Genomic DNA, 17,607 nt, shown 5'->3' on the forward strand with positions numbered 1-17,607 from the left:
TATGTCAGTGACCTTGGTTCTTCTGCGGATCTCCTCATTTTAGATCTTATGCCTCTGGGAAACTTCTAACATAAAATTCTTAAATGACGTGGAAAAAAATATTACGTCATTTATTAAATATCTGATGGGTTGGATTGGAAACACATCTTCTTTCTACTCTGCTCAGGTGGAATCGGAACCTACTCGTATTCTGTGATTATAGCATGTGACCTATGTAATTGTCTAACATTATATACCTACCTATTTTGAACGTTGGATAGAAACAGGCGTTACTTTGCGGAAGTGCATAATAATATACCTACAAGCAACCACAAGCTTAATTTGCAATAATCCGCCAAAACAGAAAAATTGTATGGTACAATGCCGCATGCGATACACACCGCCCCGCCCGGCCGTCCGCCTACTACTAAATAATCGCGAAAAGCAAGTTATACATACCACTATCACACAACACTACCCAATCTTTTAGAACACACTCAATGTTTGTTCCACTATGACATCGACACCGAAGCATTTCCTTTATTTATTTTTAATTTAAACATAGCTATTTTAAATTCAATATTTTGTAACACTTGTAAAAATATAAAAAATCAAATTACAGGTATAATATCCGCTCTAATGTGAATAAAAATGGTAAATGCTGTATTTTATATACATTTTATTTGTAAAAACCAAACCATTTTATTTGTAAAAAATCAAATTACAGGTATAATATCCGCTCTAATGTGAATAAAAATGGTAAATGCTGTATTTTATATACATTTTATTTGTAAAAACCTTTCAAATAAATTAATAGTTATAGCATTCATATTTTTACTAATAAAATATTAAATAGACAGATTAATTTTAAAAGCCCTTTGGTTTAACAATTTTGGTGATAGATAAAATAATAAAATTATTTATTATGAATACAATAGAGCTGATCAAGTGCGACTCAGGATTACACAGGAAGAGTTCCGTACGATCGTACGGAACTCTTCCTGTGTAATTTTAATAACACTTTTAATTTTTTAAGTACCTAATACACTCATAAACTTTAAGAAAACAATTTTACGACAATATTACTTACTTAATATTTAAATAAATATGACAATTAACAAATCATATTTGCCAAAAACGATTAGAGGCATTGCAGGGAATAATATAATGCGTACAAAATAAATTCTCACGCGCCATTTTAACTTTTTGTGTCAACTGTCAAAAGTACGACTGCAGTCCTTATCTTCTTCTTTTTCCAAAAAGCTATGGGGAGTGACGTAGGGACCTACCATTATCGTGGAAAATATGGGTAAGTAGAGATTTTAATTCCAAAACACCACAAATTCCAAGATGACGAGATAACGAGGGCTACTCATGACTATAAGCGCACTTAAGTATCAATCAAGTTTTTCATATATTTTTATACAATATTTTTATAGGTATCGGGAATTTATTTGTTATTAACAATCTCGAATTTGAGGTTATTTTCGCACAAGTGCTGAATAAGCTTGGTGTTGCGGAACGCGACACCTGTGGTCATCACGCCGCTCCTGGAATTATAACAAAAGAATTCTGTAGTCAAAATAACGAACATAAGACAAGTGGGAGTGTTCCATATTTCAAAAAGAAATCATTAATTGATTGAGTGGTTAGTTGATTAATAGAATGATTAATTGACTAATAGACCTAGTTGATCAATAGAACGATTCATTGATTAATCGAATGATTCGTTGATTAATCGAATTTTCATTGATTAAATCTATTATGCTTCTCTATCGATTCATCGTCTTTATTAGACCGAATTGTAAGATGAATTTCGTTTGCAAAATAAGAGTACCGCGTAACTCATGATAACTTAGAAGTTCCTTACGAGTTTTATGATCCTAAAACTTACTGTTTGTGTAGAATTAAAGAAATTTTGAAATCCTTAATATGGAGTATTTTTTTTATCCTCTTATAAAACAAGTCAGCCCTTAACTGCGGTCTCTCCTGGTGGTAAGTGATAAAGATTGTACCGGAATGCTAAATCGCTTGGGGCACGGCTTTGCCTGTGATGTGGTAACTAGTCAGCTGAAGCCTAAAGGCGCATTTTCACTAGGCGACATGTCGCAGATACTTGTCGCTCGACATTCACGTAGTTGTCTCTGTAAAAGTTGTGGGACAATGTCCCGCGACATATGACTCGTTCTGATTGGCCAGTCGTGATCAGTATGTCGCCCGAGGAAGGAGTGTTGTTCAGTGCAGTGGAACACAAAGCGACACACGTTCTCACCACTCAAAGCCTGTCCGGCAATTGTCGAGGGACACGAAGGTCGCGCGCGTCGACGCTCGCAGACCATCGACTCGCGACAAGTTGCGCGACACGTAAATGTCCCAAGCGACGTCGGACGACGTCGGGCGACATCGCGCGGGACACGTGAATTTCGTGTCGAGCGACAGAGTCGCGCAACAAATGTCCCCTAATGAAAATGCGGCTTAAAGCCTAACTTAGAAGTTCCTTACGAGTTTTATGATCCTAAAACTTACTGTTTGTGTAGAATTAAAGAAATTTTGAAATCCTTAATATGGAGTATTTTTTTTATCCTCTTATAAAACAAGTCAGCCCTTAACTGCGGTCTCTCCTGGTGGTAAGTGATAAAGATTGTACCGGAATGCTAAATCGCTTGGGGCACGGCTTTGCCTGTGATGTGGTAACTAGTCAGCTGAAGCCTAAAGCCTAACTTAGAAGTTCCTTACGAGTTTTATGATCCTAAAACTTACTGTTTGTGTAGAATTAAAGAAATTTTGAAATCCTTAATATGGAGTATTTTTTTTATCCTCTTATAAAACAAGTCAGCCCTTAACTGCGGTCTCTCCTGGTGGTAAGTGATAAAGATTGTACCGGAATGCTAAATCGCTTGGGGCACGGCTTTGCCTGTGATGTGGTAACTAGTCAGCCGAAGCCTAAAGCCTACTACCAGACAAGACAAGAGACCTGGGACCTCCGACTTATAAGAGCTTATAAGAGCTCACCATTGCCCCAGGGAGGTTGTCGTAATGTTGAGACAGTTGTCAAATTGTATGATAATGGGTAAAGAGAATATGTCCTAATAATAATGTATGTAGGTATGTGCACAGAACTCCTAAGAAGACACGGCATGTGTGAAGTAAACTTACTCTTTGGGCATGGCGTCTCGTTCCCTGAGGATGGTGAGCGCGGAGTACAGCAGAGCCACCACCGTCGCGCCGTAGCCGGGGTTCACGCCCGACACCTACACCCACAGGATACTTAATTATGTAGTACAGTAAACGCCTCTTTCTATAGCGTAAACACAAATTGAATCGAAATTGAAATAGATAATATTATTGCTCTCGTTACGCTGGATGACTTCCTTCATCAGTGAAACGTGCCGACGAGAGTCAAATAACGTCATATAGGTACTGAATGCAGTCTATACTCGCCGTCTTCGTGTCTAGCATCGCGTCGGTGCGAACGGGTGTATCTTTAATTTTAATATACCATTTTTATGTAAATCACTACCTAATTAAACTATTTCACAACCAACAAGTGTAAATTAAAAATTTATAACACCCCCGACAAGTGAAGGTTACAGTAACTAGAAAAGACCGAAAAGACCTGATAACTTTCAAACGGCTGAACCGATTTTCTTGGACTATTCCGCGCCTACGATCCAAAGTATCAGAGTTTTCCAAAACATCATTTTCAAATAAATAATTATGTATCAAGGCAACGTCCATCTTGACAGCTTGACATTTGTCAATTGACATAATAATATTATGAACCTAACGGTTATGTAACCTTCTTTTCTACAAGAAAACTAGAAAAGAGCTGATAACTCTTAAACGGCTGCACCAATTTTTTTGGATTATAGCTAAGAACACTCTCGATCAAGCCACCTTTCAAACAAAAAAAAGTAAATTAAAATCGGTTCATTCGTTTAGGCGCTACGATGCCACAGACAGATACACAGATACACAGACACACAGATACACAGATACACACGTCAAACTTATAACACCCCTCTTTTTGGGTCGGGGGTTAAAAAGGAGTTCTACTTCCTCAACCAGGCTCTGGTCAGTCGCCCTAACGTAACTCTCTTGGTGAGGAGAATAATTAAACAGTAAGTCGGTGGCAAACGTAACGGATATGGAGGTGAGTGAAGTAACCAATACATACTAGATGGCGCTTTAGCAAATTATATCACGCTAATGAAGTACCTAAGTAATTAAAATTGAAAACGCAATGGATTTGGTGACCATACTAAAACGATAACTAAGATAATAAGATAACTAACCTGGGCTTTAACCTTCTTATTAGGGGGCGTAGAATCCACATCAGTGCCAGCCTCCCATCCCTCTCCAAACAGCTCAAACTTGAACCGGGTATTATTAGTGACCTCCTCACTGGGCCCTCTAGCCACCAGCCCCAATGAGAAGAACCTGGGATACTTCAGCAGTAGATTCCTCGTCACACTGACTTTGGTGAGGATAAACAGAACGATGGTGGCAAATGCGACGGATATGGAGGTGAGGAGAGTGGGGAATTTGACGTATGTCTTGATTTGGACCGGGCGTTTGTGCTCAGTTTCATACAGGTGTCGCTGCGTGCGGTACACCACCGAGGCGTCAGAGCCCGGGAATGGAAGGCACCACCCATCTTTTCGCGCGTGGATGACGGACCTGAACAAGAAACATTCAAGATAATCGACGGAAACTAACAACATAAATCAAATACCTTATAGATAAAAACCTCATGTACCTCATGAAAGAAAATCCTAACCAACAGTTTGCTCTGAAAATTTCATCAGGCATCACAAAACATTCAGGCAATGAAAAATTTAGAATTTCAATCGTAAAATCCAGATGAAAAAGCTAATTATGTATTTAATAACGAAGAGTAACCTATGTCCGTCCCCGGGATGCAAGCTATCTATCTCTGTACTTTTGTCAAAACTGGGGAAATGTAACAGACAGACAGAGTGATACCATTTCACGTTTTATAACATATTAGTATGAATAATATGGATTTATAAGCAGGTATTAATATTAATACTTCGTCGACGTGTAACTGAATGAAAATTAAAATACTTCCTGTCATTATTTCGCATAGCACTGAGTGAGGTCAACTCTTGACCTCTGATCCCTTGTCCCGTTCTTACCTGGGCAATAACTTGGGTTTGAACGTTGGCAGTCGCTCCGGGTATAACTTCTTCCGTAAACCTGGCAATTCGTTGTAATGCGCCAATCTGAAAACAATTTTTGGATTAAAATAAAATACTATTGCATGAATATAATATACATACTTATAGTATTTACATGTTTGCATATGCATAACTCAATATGGTGTTTGTGTAATATTTGCATATCAATCGCCTGCGGTTTCACTTGGTAAAAATGTCATCATTATCATCATCATCATTACCAATCTATAGACGTCCGTTGCTGGACATAGGTCTCTTGACTCTTTTAGAGACTTCCACTGAGAACCAGCGTTGCAGCTTGCTGAAGCATGATGCTGAGTGGGAGACCTCAGTTTGATCACACATGACTTTTTCTTTACTATAATAATATATTTTTCTATAAAAGGATAGATTAATGTAATTAGTTTTAGGGTTCATTATGGTCAAATAAAAAACTTTTCTTTCTTCTTTCTTTCTTTCCCAAAGGTTTGGGTTGGACGTTGACGAGTCAGTCAGTCAGTCGAATTGTTTTTGTATACCAAGTATTAGTACTCTTTGTAGGCATGTAAGGCGTTTTTTTCTACTCAAGTCCTTAGTCCAGTCTCAGAGTCTACTTGTCTGAATTTGCATTTTTTCCGTAGTTATTTCAGAATGAATGCGCATAATTACTTAAAATTCACGAATACCATGCAAATCAATGGTCTCAAGGCCAACAAATACCAACTTTAGTCAAGTAGGTACCAAATGAAAATAAAATCAAATACACTTTTTCACTGCGAGAGAAAAGAATAAGAAAATAAACGCCTGCTGAAATGTTCTCTGCAAAAACTTGGCAAACCCCCACTACATGAACAGACGACATCAAACGAGTATGCGGGAGCCGCTGGATGGCGGCGGCGACGCAAGACCGTGGTGTATGGGAGTCCCACCAAGAGACCTATGCCCACCTGTGGACGTCAGTTGATATCATCATGATGATGAAGATGATAAATCAAATTTCACTCAATGGCCGTACTTAAACTGCGCTGCGCGACGCGGCGCGGCAAATATAGTTTACTTGCTTATTCTTGCGACTTCATCCGGGTGGACTACACAAACAAACCCCTATTTTATCCCCTTAGGGGTTGAATTTTCAAAAATCCTTCCTTAGCGGATGTCTTCGTCATATTAGCTATTTGCTTGCCATATTCGTCCAGTAGTTTGAGCTGTGCATTGATAGATCAGTCAGTTAGTCAGTCAGTAAGTTAGCTTTTCGATTTATTATGTTTAGATATGGAGCAAGGCGCTGCTGTCGCGTCGCGTCACGCAGTGCAGCGCAAATTGCGGTCGAAAACATTACGAATTCCGAGGTGTGTCATCTTGTCCGTTACCTACCATGTGTTTTGGGAAGATAGCCGGGTCTACTGACTAACTGTAAATGGTAAATACTCACCCGTAGACGAGGGATTCCCACGTGCCGTAGTTGATAGCGCCTCCCTGTCGACTCCCCTTGGGAGCGGATGTGCTCAAGTATGACTCTACCGAGTTTAGAATACCTGCAATGTGCTAGTAGTTAACACTTCGACAATAGGAATATTCAGGGCTTATTATATAAATAATAATAATATATATAAATTCATTAAAGGCTGGCAACGCTTTGGCGTTGCCTCTGGTGCTGGAAATATTCACGACCACTTAACACGAGGTGACCCGCTTGTTTTCACGCTCTTTTTTAAATTGGATAGGTGAAGGTTTTTGTTTTAACTTTTCAGACAGATAGGATAGACCTTGCGCCCCGCCGCGACGATACATAATGCGGGGTGTATAGAACAATTCCGTGGCGCCACCACACGGGGTGCCTACCCGCAGAAAACCAGCACAGTATGCTTTTGTGTATGGTGCAAGGCATTCAGCATTAACTATGTGAATTGGGACCTTTTTTCGGGTTTTGCCACACATAACACAGTTTATTCCGGTGCTTCTTCTGCTTGAGGCCTTTTGGCTTTATAATGCTCAAGTGTGAGAGGCACTGGGATAACCAAACTCTTCGACATAACTTGTGAAATGTGTGACACAATTTTCAAGAATAAACGTTTTATATTTCTTTCTTTTGATTTCTTCTCTAACCTCCAAAATTCTGCTGGAGATAGATGACGCCCATGTCGTTGGGGATGCTGTCGAAGCCGCACGCGCTGATGATGAAGATGCCCGCGTCGCGTGCCATCGCGTCATACTCCAGTTGCATTGTTTCTATGAACTGCAACAATCATGCAACATTAACTCGACTCGATCGGATGAGAAAGCAATTCGCGTGTCTTTGACTTTCCTAATCTTATTTATTAATTGTAGATAAGACAATTCGCTGTCGGTCCACAGTCACAATCCAATTTATAGTTTTATTTTACTATACTTAGGTACTTGCATAGCATTACAATTATTTACAATTTTGTTTTAATAATAATAGGTACTTCACTCAAAGTTTTTACTATCATTAATCATAGAAGTTTTTCTTTTCGAAGAACAACATAGTAATTGTAAATTAAATTATTTCCAGTATGTAAGTAATTACGTATAAGTACCTACTCGTAACTACATAATTTTAGAGCCTCGATAGCTCAACGGTTGAGGAGCGGACTGAATTCCGAAAGGTCGGCGGTTCAAACCTCACCCGCTGCACTATTGTCGTACCTACTCTTAGCACAAGCTTTACGCTTAATTGGAGGGGAAAGGGGAGTCTTAGTCATGATTAGCGTGGTTAATATTGTTAAAAAATATATGATTACTTATTGTATTGTGCACACAACCAGTGTCACATGTATTACCTGCGGCTCTCCACTGACGTCCACGTAATGCGTCTTGGCGTCTATAGCGGCTCTGACCACCGGCTCGCCGTAGTGCCGGTAGGGGCCGCAGCAGTTCACCAGCACGTTGGCTTGCGCGCACATCTCCTTCAGCGACTTCTCGTCCCCAACGTCGGCTATTATGATCTTGACCGATGATAAGTCATCACCTGTGAATTGAATGTACTATTTTGAGCATTACAATTTGAATACTTTCTCTTTTCTGTACTTTTCTAAAGCGTAAAATCTTCAACGCTGAAAAATACGAAGCCCATTTTCCATTTCCAACTTCAGTTTTCCCCACACTACTAATACACGGTGAAAGTAGAATACTAGCAAAAACGAAGACAGATGATAGTATTTTCTAAAATGAAATGTACCTATTGCATATAAAACATCTGACTGACACTAGAGATCAACGAATGTTGCACAGATAAGCCATGCTGCGTCGTAGGTGGGGCAGTCCTGAGTTTGCACGCTATACATTGCGGGTTTGAAACATACTAAATCACTAAAACTACAAGTGTAAGCCAAATGATTATTGTTATTGGATTGAGTTTAGGTGGTATAATAATATATAATAATAGGACTTTGCTAGCACAAGCATTCTAATAAACGTCCTGTACAGGAAGATGAAATAAACATTTTCTAGGCAAGCGCGCTCAACCTTAGGGTAACATCATCACTTGATGCCAGCAAGTTTTATTGCAGGATTACAGGAGAAAACAGCTCAATACTCTTCTAACGGTTGAGCAAGTTTTCATCAAACATAGCTAAGAACTATATCAACTGAATAGGCTTTCGAATAAAAGAAACCCATTCAAATCGGTCCATCCGTTGCTACATATACACATAATATACAGATACTTACAACACTTCTGTCTTTGTGTCGGGCCAAAAAATATAGTGGGTTTAAAATGCGTTGCTCGGAGGAGATCACTTTTAGTGATAAGACCGCCTTTGGGTATTTTATTTTTTACTTGGCAATAAAGAATTTATCTAAGTTTCCATCTCATAGATGAACAGAAAACAACGTAATTCTGGGTAAGGCAGTATCACTGCCATTAAATATAGGTACCTAACGCTAAATTGCTAGTTGCTAAGTGCTAAAGGTCAATGAATGGTTCATTCTTATCAACTTGCAGATTATAGTTACCTGCTTTATCTAGTCAATGTCAGCACAAAGTCAATGGCAATAGTCAAAGTCAACATGATCGACCGACGATATAAAGAGCCTGCCGAGAAGTGGCTTGATGAGGAAGACCGTGGACCAGAGTTGGTGGGGTGTGGTAAGGCCTATGTCCAACAGTGGACAGGATGACGATGACAATAATCTTGGCTTAGTCAATACTCAATATTTTTCATTCCATATTTATAGACATCCGCAACTCTTTAAAAACAGACCAACCAAAATTCAATGCCAAAAATAACAAGGAATGTAAAGTAGGAGATGCTCGTATAATCACTTGAAAATTTTAATAGTAGCATTTATCGATAGGTACACCCTAGGTCCTAGAGCCCGAAATAGTATAGATACTCTTGAGTATTATTAACCTTAAAGATCTTTAAAATTTTAGTCTGTCTGTCTGTGCACGTTTCACGGCTTCACGCTGAAACTACCTACTTCCTGGTTAATAATATTCAGGATATAGGACAGATTTTATCCCGAAAAACAATAGAAAACGTTCGGGATAGGGAATGATAATAATTTTTAACCATGTTACTCTATAATTGAGTATGTACATCGTCAGACATCATCTGTGTCATCAGACATCATCTGTGTCATCAGACGTCATCTGTGCCATCAGACATCATCTGTGTCATCAGACATTATCTATACTAATAAATAAAATTGGAGTGTCTGTCTGTAATTTCGAAATAACTACCTCATATTAAGCTCAAATGGTTATTTGAACGATACCAACACTGAATCACACGTTTTTAAAATTTTTGTCTGTCTGTATGTCTGTCTGTCTGTCTGTCTGTCTGTCTGTCTGTTTGAAAAGGCTAATCTTCGGAACGGCTGGACCGATTTTGACGGGGTTTTCACAGACAAGTAGAGGATTGATCAGGGAGTAAAATAGGCTACTTTTTTAACCGACTTTCAAAAAGGGAGTTGTGTTTTTCTTCCTATGTACACCGAAATCTCCGAGATTTCTGAACCGATTTGCGTAATTTTTTTTTTAATCGATAGAGGAACTTTGTGACAACTTTCCCACGGGATTTCAGACCCTAAATCCACGCGGGCGAAGCTGCGGGCATCAGCTAGTTTAAACATAATTTTGTACCTACCTGCCTAATATTGAATAAATAAATCATTCAGTCAGGCATTTATTCACAACTCGGTCAACTCCATAACTCTTAACAAATTTTCACAATCCTTTTTTTCGTACAAAGGTTGTATTATCTTTGAAGATCTGATGCATAATTTCGGAGCTGGAGGACGGAACTCCTCAACGAGTAACAGCAAATCGATGGCGATCAGTTTAATATAGCTTGGTAAAAAGTAAACTTTTACCCATTCATAACAATTAACAACATACATAATATATTTTACCTACCATAAACATATACATACATTTCATTCCTTCCCTATAAGGTACCTATTTACTATTTATTCATCATGATCAACTCATCGCTATCCAACCAATAAAGATTTAGGCCATAGTCTGCCACGCTGGCCCAGTGCAGCGGATTGGCAGGCTTCACAAAGCTTTTAGACTAGGTACCTATTGTGGAGAACGCTCAGGCATGGGGGTTTCCTCACGATGTTTTCCTTCACCTTCGATTTTTCTCTTGCATTCATACTCTCATAGCAGGCACAGTATAGCTTACTTTAGAAGTTTGGAGGTCGTTCCATATTTACTTTAACAACCTGATCGACTCACGGGCCGAAAATAGAAAACACTGAACAAATATTGATTTTGCTTCAGACGGATTTCCATTCTTACCTATACTAGATATAATATGCTTATTTAGAAACATGCATCTTTTCTCAGAACTTTCCGCATAGTGCGATTACGAAGATTGGAAATTTTAATTTTTATACTAACCACATTTTTATAATAATACCTACACCTAAGTTAGTGAAACCTAACCCTAAGGTAAACCTTCTCTTTCTGAGAAGAGACTCGTGCTCAGTAGTGGACCAACAGTGGGTTGAAATGATGATGATAAAAAGAAAATTCAAAAATGCTTAATACACATATTTGAGTACTAAGCATTTTTGAATTTTCTTGTAATTTTCTTGTAATTGTAAAGCAAAGTAAAATAAGTAAAGTTAAACATCGAGAGCAGTGAAGCGATCGTTGGAGGACATTCAACATTCAGCAATTGACAGAAACGGTTTTGTGGTGTACTTACCTTTTAAGTTCGCAGGCTCCACGCCCCCTTAACAAATCTCCCTCTTCCCTTATCTGTACCCAGTCCCTTAAATCATGCAGCGCAAGACCGTGGTGTGTAAATCACTATACAAGAGATCTACTTACATAATTCAAAGTGCATGCCTATTGGTTGATAATGATGATGATAATGATGATGTAAAGCAAAAACGTTGCTATCTTCTTAGGTAACAATGCAAACACTTGCATAGGTAGTTAAGTAGGTAAAGTCCAACGCGCGAGTGGTAAGGCGTGATCTAATCGTTATACCAACAGCAATCAACTTATAGTAAACAATACTTTACATTCCTGGCCTAGGATCAGCTAAGTCAATTATTATTACTAATACATTATAATTAATATATAATATATAATAAATTAATAAATATATAATAAAACATTATATATAATAAATTATAATTAATAATCAAATACTAATCATCATTATGACTAACCCATCGCCGGCTCACTACAGAGCACGGGTCTTCTCTCAGGATGCGAAGGGTTTGGCCATAGTCTACCGCGCTCAAATAGGAATTTGCTGGCTTCACAATGAAAAACTCTCAGGCGCAGTGGTAAGCGCTGTGGTCTTATTAGGTCCCGAGTTCGATTCCAGGTAGGGATTTGGAATGTTATAATTTCTAAATCTCTGGTCTGTTCTGGTGAAAGGCTTCGGCCGTGGCTAGTTACCACCGTACCAGCAAAGCTGTGCCACCAAGCAATTTAGCGTTACGGTTCGAAGACGTGTAGAAACCAAAGGGGTATGGGTTTAACAAAAACTGCCCCCTTTCCAGGTCAGTCCGCTTCCACCGTAGACTGCATCATCACTTACCACCAGGTGAGATTACAGTCGAGGGCTAACTTGCATAAAAAAGCATGCTTTCTTCACGATATTTGTCTTAACAGTTAAAAAAACGCACATAACTTAGAGGTGGATCAAATCAAATCCTTGAATGATGGGCGATTGACTTAATGCGTCTGACGCATTGCTTTTCAGGAGATGGAGTATTTATGGGTTTCCTTGCTTGTATTAAAAACGACACGATGCTACGTGCACGTACTGCGAGGAAACCGACAATGTAAAACACATAATATTTGACTACGTCAATTGGAACTAGGCGAGGAAATAACTTATGTCGAAAATAAATAACCGGACGTGTTAATAATTTAGTGCAAAAGCTGATAAATTGGAATGGCTACTTAGCTGAGTTTGCTACAAAACTAATATTCTTAATACTAATAGTACAGAACTTTTTTCTTTTTATTCAAATAGTAGTTAACCCTTGACTGCAATCTCACCTGGTGATAAGTGATGAGGCAGTATAAAGATGGAAGAAGGTAACCTGGTAGGGGTATGTCAGTTATCAATAAACCCATGCTCCCTTGGTTTCTACACGGCATCGTTCCGGAACTCTCAATTACTTACCAGTAGTTTTCGAGGTTTCGTCTAGAATCTTCTGCAGCCTGTCTTTGGACCGTCCCGCGATACCCCACGTGAGAGTGGCGTCAGTCTTGCCCACACGTGCTAGCTCCTTGACGGCGTGCTTGCCCGTGAAGCCCGTTGCGCCGAATATCACTATGCTTAGCCGAGACATCTGGAATTCAAGTTATAAATAAATCAAACTAATTTAGGTATATATTTGACTTGATTGCCTGTGCCAAATGATAATATGTTAAGACTACTATTGGTTCGGAAAGCAGACAAAAGCGGAAGCAGAAAAAAAAACACCCGTGGCAATGGTACAATGCTACCTAGTGCAACGTATTCCTCTTTGCTGTGATCGTGACCCTTTTATATGAATGCCATAGTGTTTTTTGTAAGGATAGGTAAAATGCGGTAAGTTCTCTGTACCAAATTTCATCAAAATCGGTTTAACCATTGGGCCGTGAAAAGCTAGCAGACAGACAGACGGACACACTTTTGAATTTATAATATAAAGTATGGATGTTTACGTATGTAAATACTCATATTATGTCGATAAATGAGGTTGCAAGTCATCACAAATAACCGAGTTAGCTAATTAATATACCTACCTACCTATAAGAAGGTAATTACGAAATCACACTACATTCAATGTAAATAAATTCGCCTGAAGTGACCGATTGATTTCAAAATTACCTCATCGTAGTTTACAGGTCCACTTTATAACTGGGGCAAACATTATTGTGAAATCGTAAAATAAAATAGGTCACTGCGTGTCGAACTCGCACAGGAAGGATTCCGTACCATCATACAAGAAATAACACTTTAAAATTTTTATGGTTAGGTAACTACCCTGCCTACTCGTAATATTTTAAAATTGAAAAGTATGTAGGTACTTAGGTAATACCTATCTGTCTTTGTTGGAACATTAGTTTATTAAATTGTTCTTTGCGGTATAATTGCTAAACAGATAAAGGCACTGCAGAAAGAGCTCCTATATCCTGGGAAAGGACAACGGTAAATTTTACTTTAGGAAAAACTGAGGGTAAAATTGAGTAAATTTAAAAATGTATGGGTGGTAATGTAAGTTGTATATTTTGATTTCGCAACCTTCAGTGCTAATAACAAGTGTAAATTAAAAATTTATAACACCCCCGACGATACAAAGTATTTGAGTTTTCCAAAACATCATTTTCAAAATAAATAATTATGTATTTAGGCAACGTCCATCTTGACAGCTTGACATTTGTCTATTGACATAATATTATGAAACTAACGGTTATCTAACCTTCTTTTCTACAAGAAAACTAGAAAAGAGCTGATAACTCTTAAACGGCTGAACCAATTTTTTTAGATTATAGCTAAGAACACTCTCGATCAAGCCACCTTTCCAACAAAAAAAACTAAATTAAAATCGGTTCATTCGTTTAGGCGCTACGATGCCACAGACAGATACACAGATACACAGACACACAGATACACAGATACACAGATACACAGACACACAGATACACAGATACACACGTCAAACTTATAACACCCCTCTTTTTGGGTCGGGGGTTAAAAAGTAAAGCTTTTCTAAGATCTTCTCGTAAGTGTATTAGCTGTGAATAAGAGATCAGGTGTTCCAGTATTGAGATAGCGCTCAGGCACTTAAGTTCAATCGATCGTGGAAGGAACAGATGGGGCAAGATATACGTCACTATTTACTGCACGAAATAGGCTGTGTGACCGCATAAGAAAAGACGATCTGAAAGAGCCGATAAGTCAGGAGGCGCAATATCCAATAGAGCCGCAAGAGCCGGTAACTTTGTACGCGTTAGTTTCGGTTTAAAAAGTTTTCAAAAAAACCCTGACTGCAGATTTGCACTGCATATTTTTCAGCCTGCACATTAGGGTGCCTAAAGCCCGCCATTTTGTTTTTAAGCATTGAATGTACCTAGTGACACTGGAGCCACTAAGACGAACCGACTTGAGTATCATAAGCTAATTGTGTGCCAAACATGAAAATCGGTCAAACTGTTGGGGCGTGAAAAGCTAGCACACAGACAGACAGACAGACACACTTTCACATTTATAATATTAGTATTGATATATGGTTAAGAATTATATAGAACAGTTAAGAAACTAAAGAGATTTGTTTATACCTCAACATTAATTTTTGTGGGCAGAGTTAAACGAAGCGGACGGGCAGCGCAGCGTAGGTGCCGCAAGTCCTACGTGGGCGAGGCAAAATAATTAAATTAAAACTTTACCACCCTTAACACTGCGCAATATACACAAACTACCATCTGCAAACTATGCAAAATGCAGCGCAGTGTTGGGCCCTGTGGGAGAATAGAATAGAATAGAATAGATTTTTATTCAAATAAACTTTTACAAGTGCTTTTGAATCATCAAATAATTTACCACTGGTTCGGAATGCCGTTCCTACCGAGAAGAACCAGCAAGAAACTCGGCGGTTGCTCTTTTCAATTGTTCAATTTACAATAATATTAGGAGCTTTGGGAGGTCCTGGATCAACTATTATCAAAAGGGGTTATTTATTTGAAAATTTCTAATTTTGTCTCTGGCTTAGTCGGAGGTTTCGGCCGTGGTCCCATAAAAAAGATTCCCCATATTATGACCCTAGAAAGGGATTTGTTCTCCAATCCCCCTACTATGGAGTATGGACTATTCTAACTTATGGAGTCTACTTTATATTTCACTAGAGGATGCCCGCGGCTTCGCCCGCGTGGATTTCGGTTTTTTGAAACCCCGTAGGAACTCTTTGATTTTCCGGGATAAAAAGGTAGCCTATGTTATTCCCTAGGAAGTATCCCACGTCAGTACCAAATTTCATTAAAATTGGTTCCGCGGTGAGCTGTGAAAATATAGCAGACAGACAGACACACTTTTACATTTATAATATTATAAGTATGGATAATGAATATGGATTTCAAATGCCAAGTCTGTATGAGAAAATGAAAAAACCGGCCAAGTGCGAGTCAGACTCGCGCACTGAGGGTTCCGTACTCAGGTATTTTTCCAACATTTTGCACGATAAATCAAAAACTATAATACATAAAAATAAATAAAAATCTGTTTTGGAATGTTCAGGTAAAGCCCTTTCATATGATACCCCTCTTGGTACATCTTACTTTGAAAATTGAAATACGTTTTAATTATTTTTTTTAATGATGTTACCACAAACTCGTGGTTTTCAGATTTATTCCTTTACTTGTGCTATAAGACCAACCTACCTACCAAATTTCATGATTATAGGTGAACGGGAAGTACCTACCCTATAGGTTTCTTGACAACACGACGGACTGACAGACAGACAGACAGACAGACAACGAAGTGATCCTATAAGGGTTCCGTTTTTCCTTTTGAGGTACGGAACCCTAAAAAGTAGCAGAGTCCCATTTAAAAACGTTCTGGTTCGGGTTCACTATACATAAATAATGTACTAATTGATAAGTAAATAGGTAGGTACCTACTTATACCCTTTTTAATCTTGGTATCTCAGATTTGGTATATTGATAATCTGATTTTATTGAATGGTTTAAATGGATTAATATACAAGTGTAAATTAAAAATTTATAACACCCCCGACGATCCAAAGTATTTGAGTTTTCCAAAACATCACTTTCAAATAAATAATTATGTATTTAGGCAACGTCCATCTTGACAGCTTGACATTTGTCTGTTGACATAATATTAAAAACCTAACGGTTATCTAACCTTCTTTTCTACAAGAAAACTAGAAAAGAGCTGATAACTCTTAAACCGCTGAACCAATTTTTTTAGATTATAGCTAAGAACACTCTCGATCAAGCCACCTTTCAAACAAAAAAAACAAAATTAAAATCGGTTCATTCGTTTAGGCGCTACGATGCCACAGACAGATACACAGATACACAGATACACAGATACACAGATACACAGATACACACGTCAAACTTATAACACCCCTCTTTTTGGGTCGGGGGTTAAAAATAGGACATGACGGGAAATCTAATGACCACTAATGGTAGTACAATAGCACATTGAATCGATGAATCATTTAAAAAAATACTGAAAGGATGTCATGTAACAAGGAAAGGAAAATAGATCAATACATGTACCGCAGTACGTAGCAAAATACTGATAATATTAAACCCTACTTCCTGATCTAACTCAATTTACTGTAGTTAAGAGAGTTAAACGTAATTTCAGGAACGGAATGCACTGACAATGTTTGTGACAACGTATTTTACTGAAAACATTATACTCACATTTCCAGGCTAATTCATCTAGTGAAATAAAAATAATCTTGTACGCTATGTACGATAACGCAGTGTGTAATACTGATTATAATGTAAAGTATTAACGGCTGATAGAGCCGGCCGGCGTAGCACAATACAATGCAGTAATTCACAATTTCACAGACACGGGCACATTCAGCCGGCGAGTAATAGAATTTTATTGATAATTTCACAGTGCGACGCGACGAAAATACAAAATACGCGCCAATCCAACGCCAATGAAGCGCCAATGGTATTATCACAGATTAAAATAAACTAAGCTTTGTAGGCTTTAGATGCACTATCAACACAAGCTATTTATTTTATAGTAGACAAGGCCCGCAACTTTGTCTGCGTGGATTTACATGCTTTTCGAAATTTCCACGAAAATTCTGATTTTTTGAAATAAAAATAGTCTATGCCCATCTCCAAGATGCAGGCTATTTTTATATCAATTTTACCCATGAAACGTTTCTCCCGACTAAACGTTTCTATTTTCCGGGGCAAAAAGTATCTCTTGTCCATTCTTTTGTCCATCTTCGAGGTAATAGGTTATAG

General features: G+C 38.3%; 1 protein-coding gene across 3 annotated transcripts; it reads right to left on the minus strand.

Annotated features, from left to right (window-relative positions):
- Positions 1-765: 765 nt before the first annotated feature.
- LOC123868932 (saccharopine dehydrogenase-like oxidoreductase) lies at positions 766-17,292 on the minus strand. 3 transcript variants are annotated; one of them, XM_045911622.1, is made up of 9 exons: positions 13,478-13,600; positions 12,785-12,953; positions 7,961-8,148; positions 7,266-7,395; positions 6,592-6,694; positions 5,139-5,225; positions 4,275-4,659; positions 3,136-3,230; positions 766-1,529 (listed from the first exon to the last, which is right to left on the minus strand). In XM_045911622.1, the coding sequence occupies exons 2-9, from the start codon at positions 12,951-12,953 to the stop codon at positions 1,430-1,432; spliced, it is 1,257 nt and encodes a 418-aa protein (XP_045767578.1). In that variant the 5' UTR covers positions 13,478-13,600; the 3' UTR covers positions 766-1,429. The 3 variants fall into 3 exon arrangements, with proteins under 3 accessions (XP_045767578.1, XP_045767579.1, XP_045767577.1); XM_045911623.1 differs by lacking the exon at positions 13,478-13,600 and adding an exon at positions 13,088-13,106; XM_045911621.1 differs by lacking the exon at positions 13,478-13,600 and adding an exon at positions 17,041-17,292 and having other exon boundaries at positions 767-1,529.
- Positions 17,293-17,607: the final 315 nt, after the last annotated feature.

The sequence above is a fragment of the Maniola jurtina genome, chromosome 10 (genome assembly GCF_905333055.1).
Source record: "Maniola jurtina chromosome 10, ilManJurt1.1, whole genome shotgun sequence".
NCBI lineage: Eukaryota > Metazoa > Arthropoda > Insecta > Lepidoptera > Nymphalidae > Maniola > Maniola jurtina.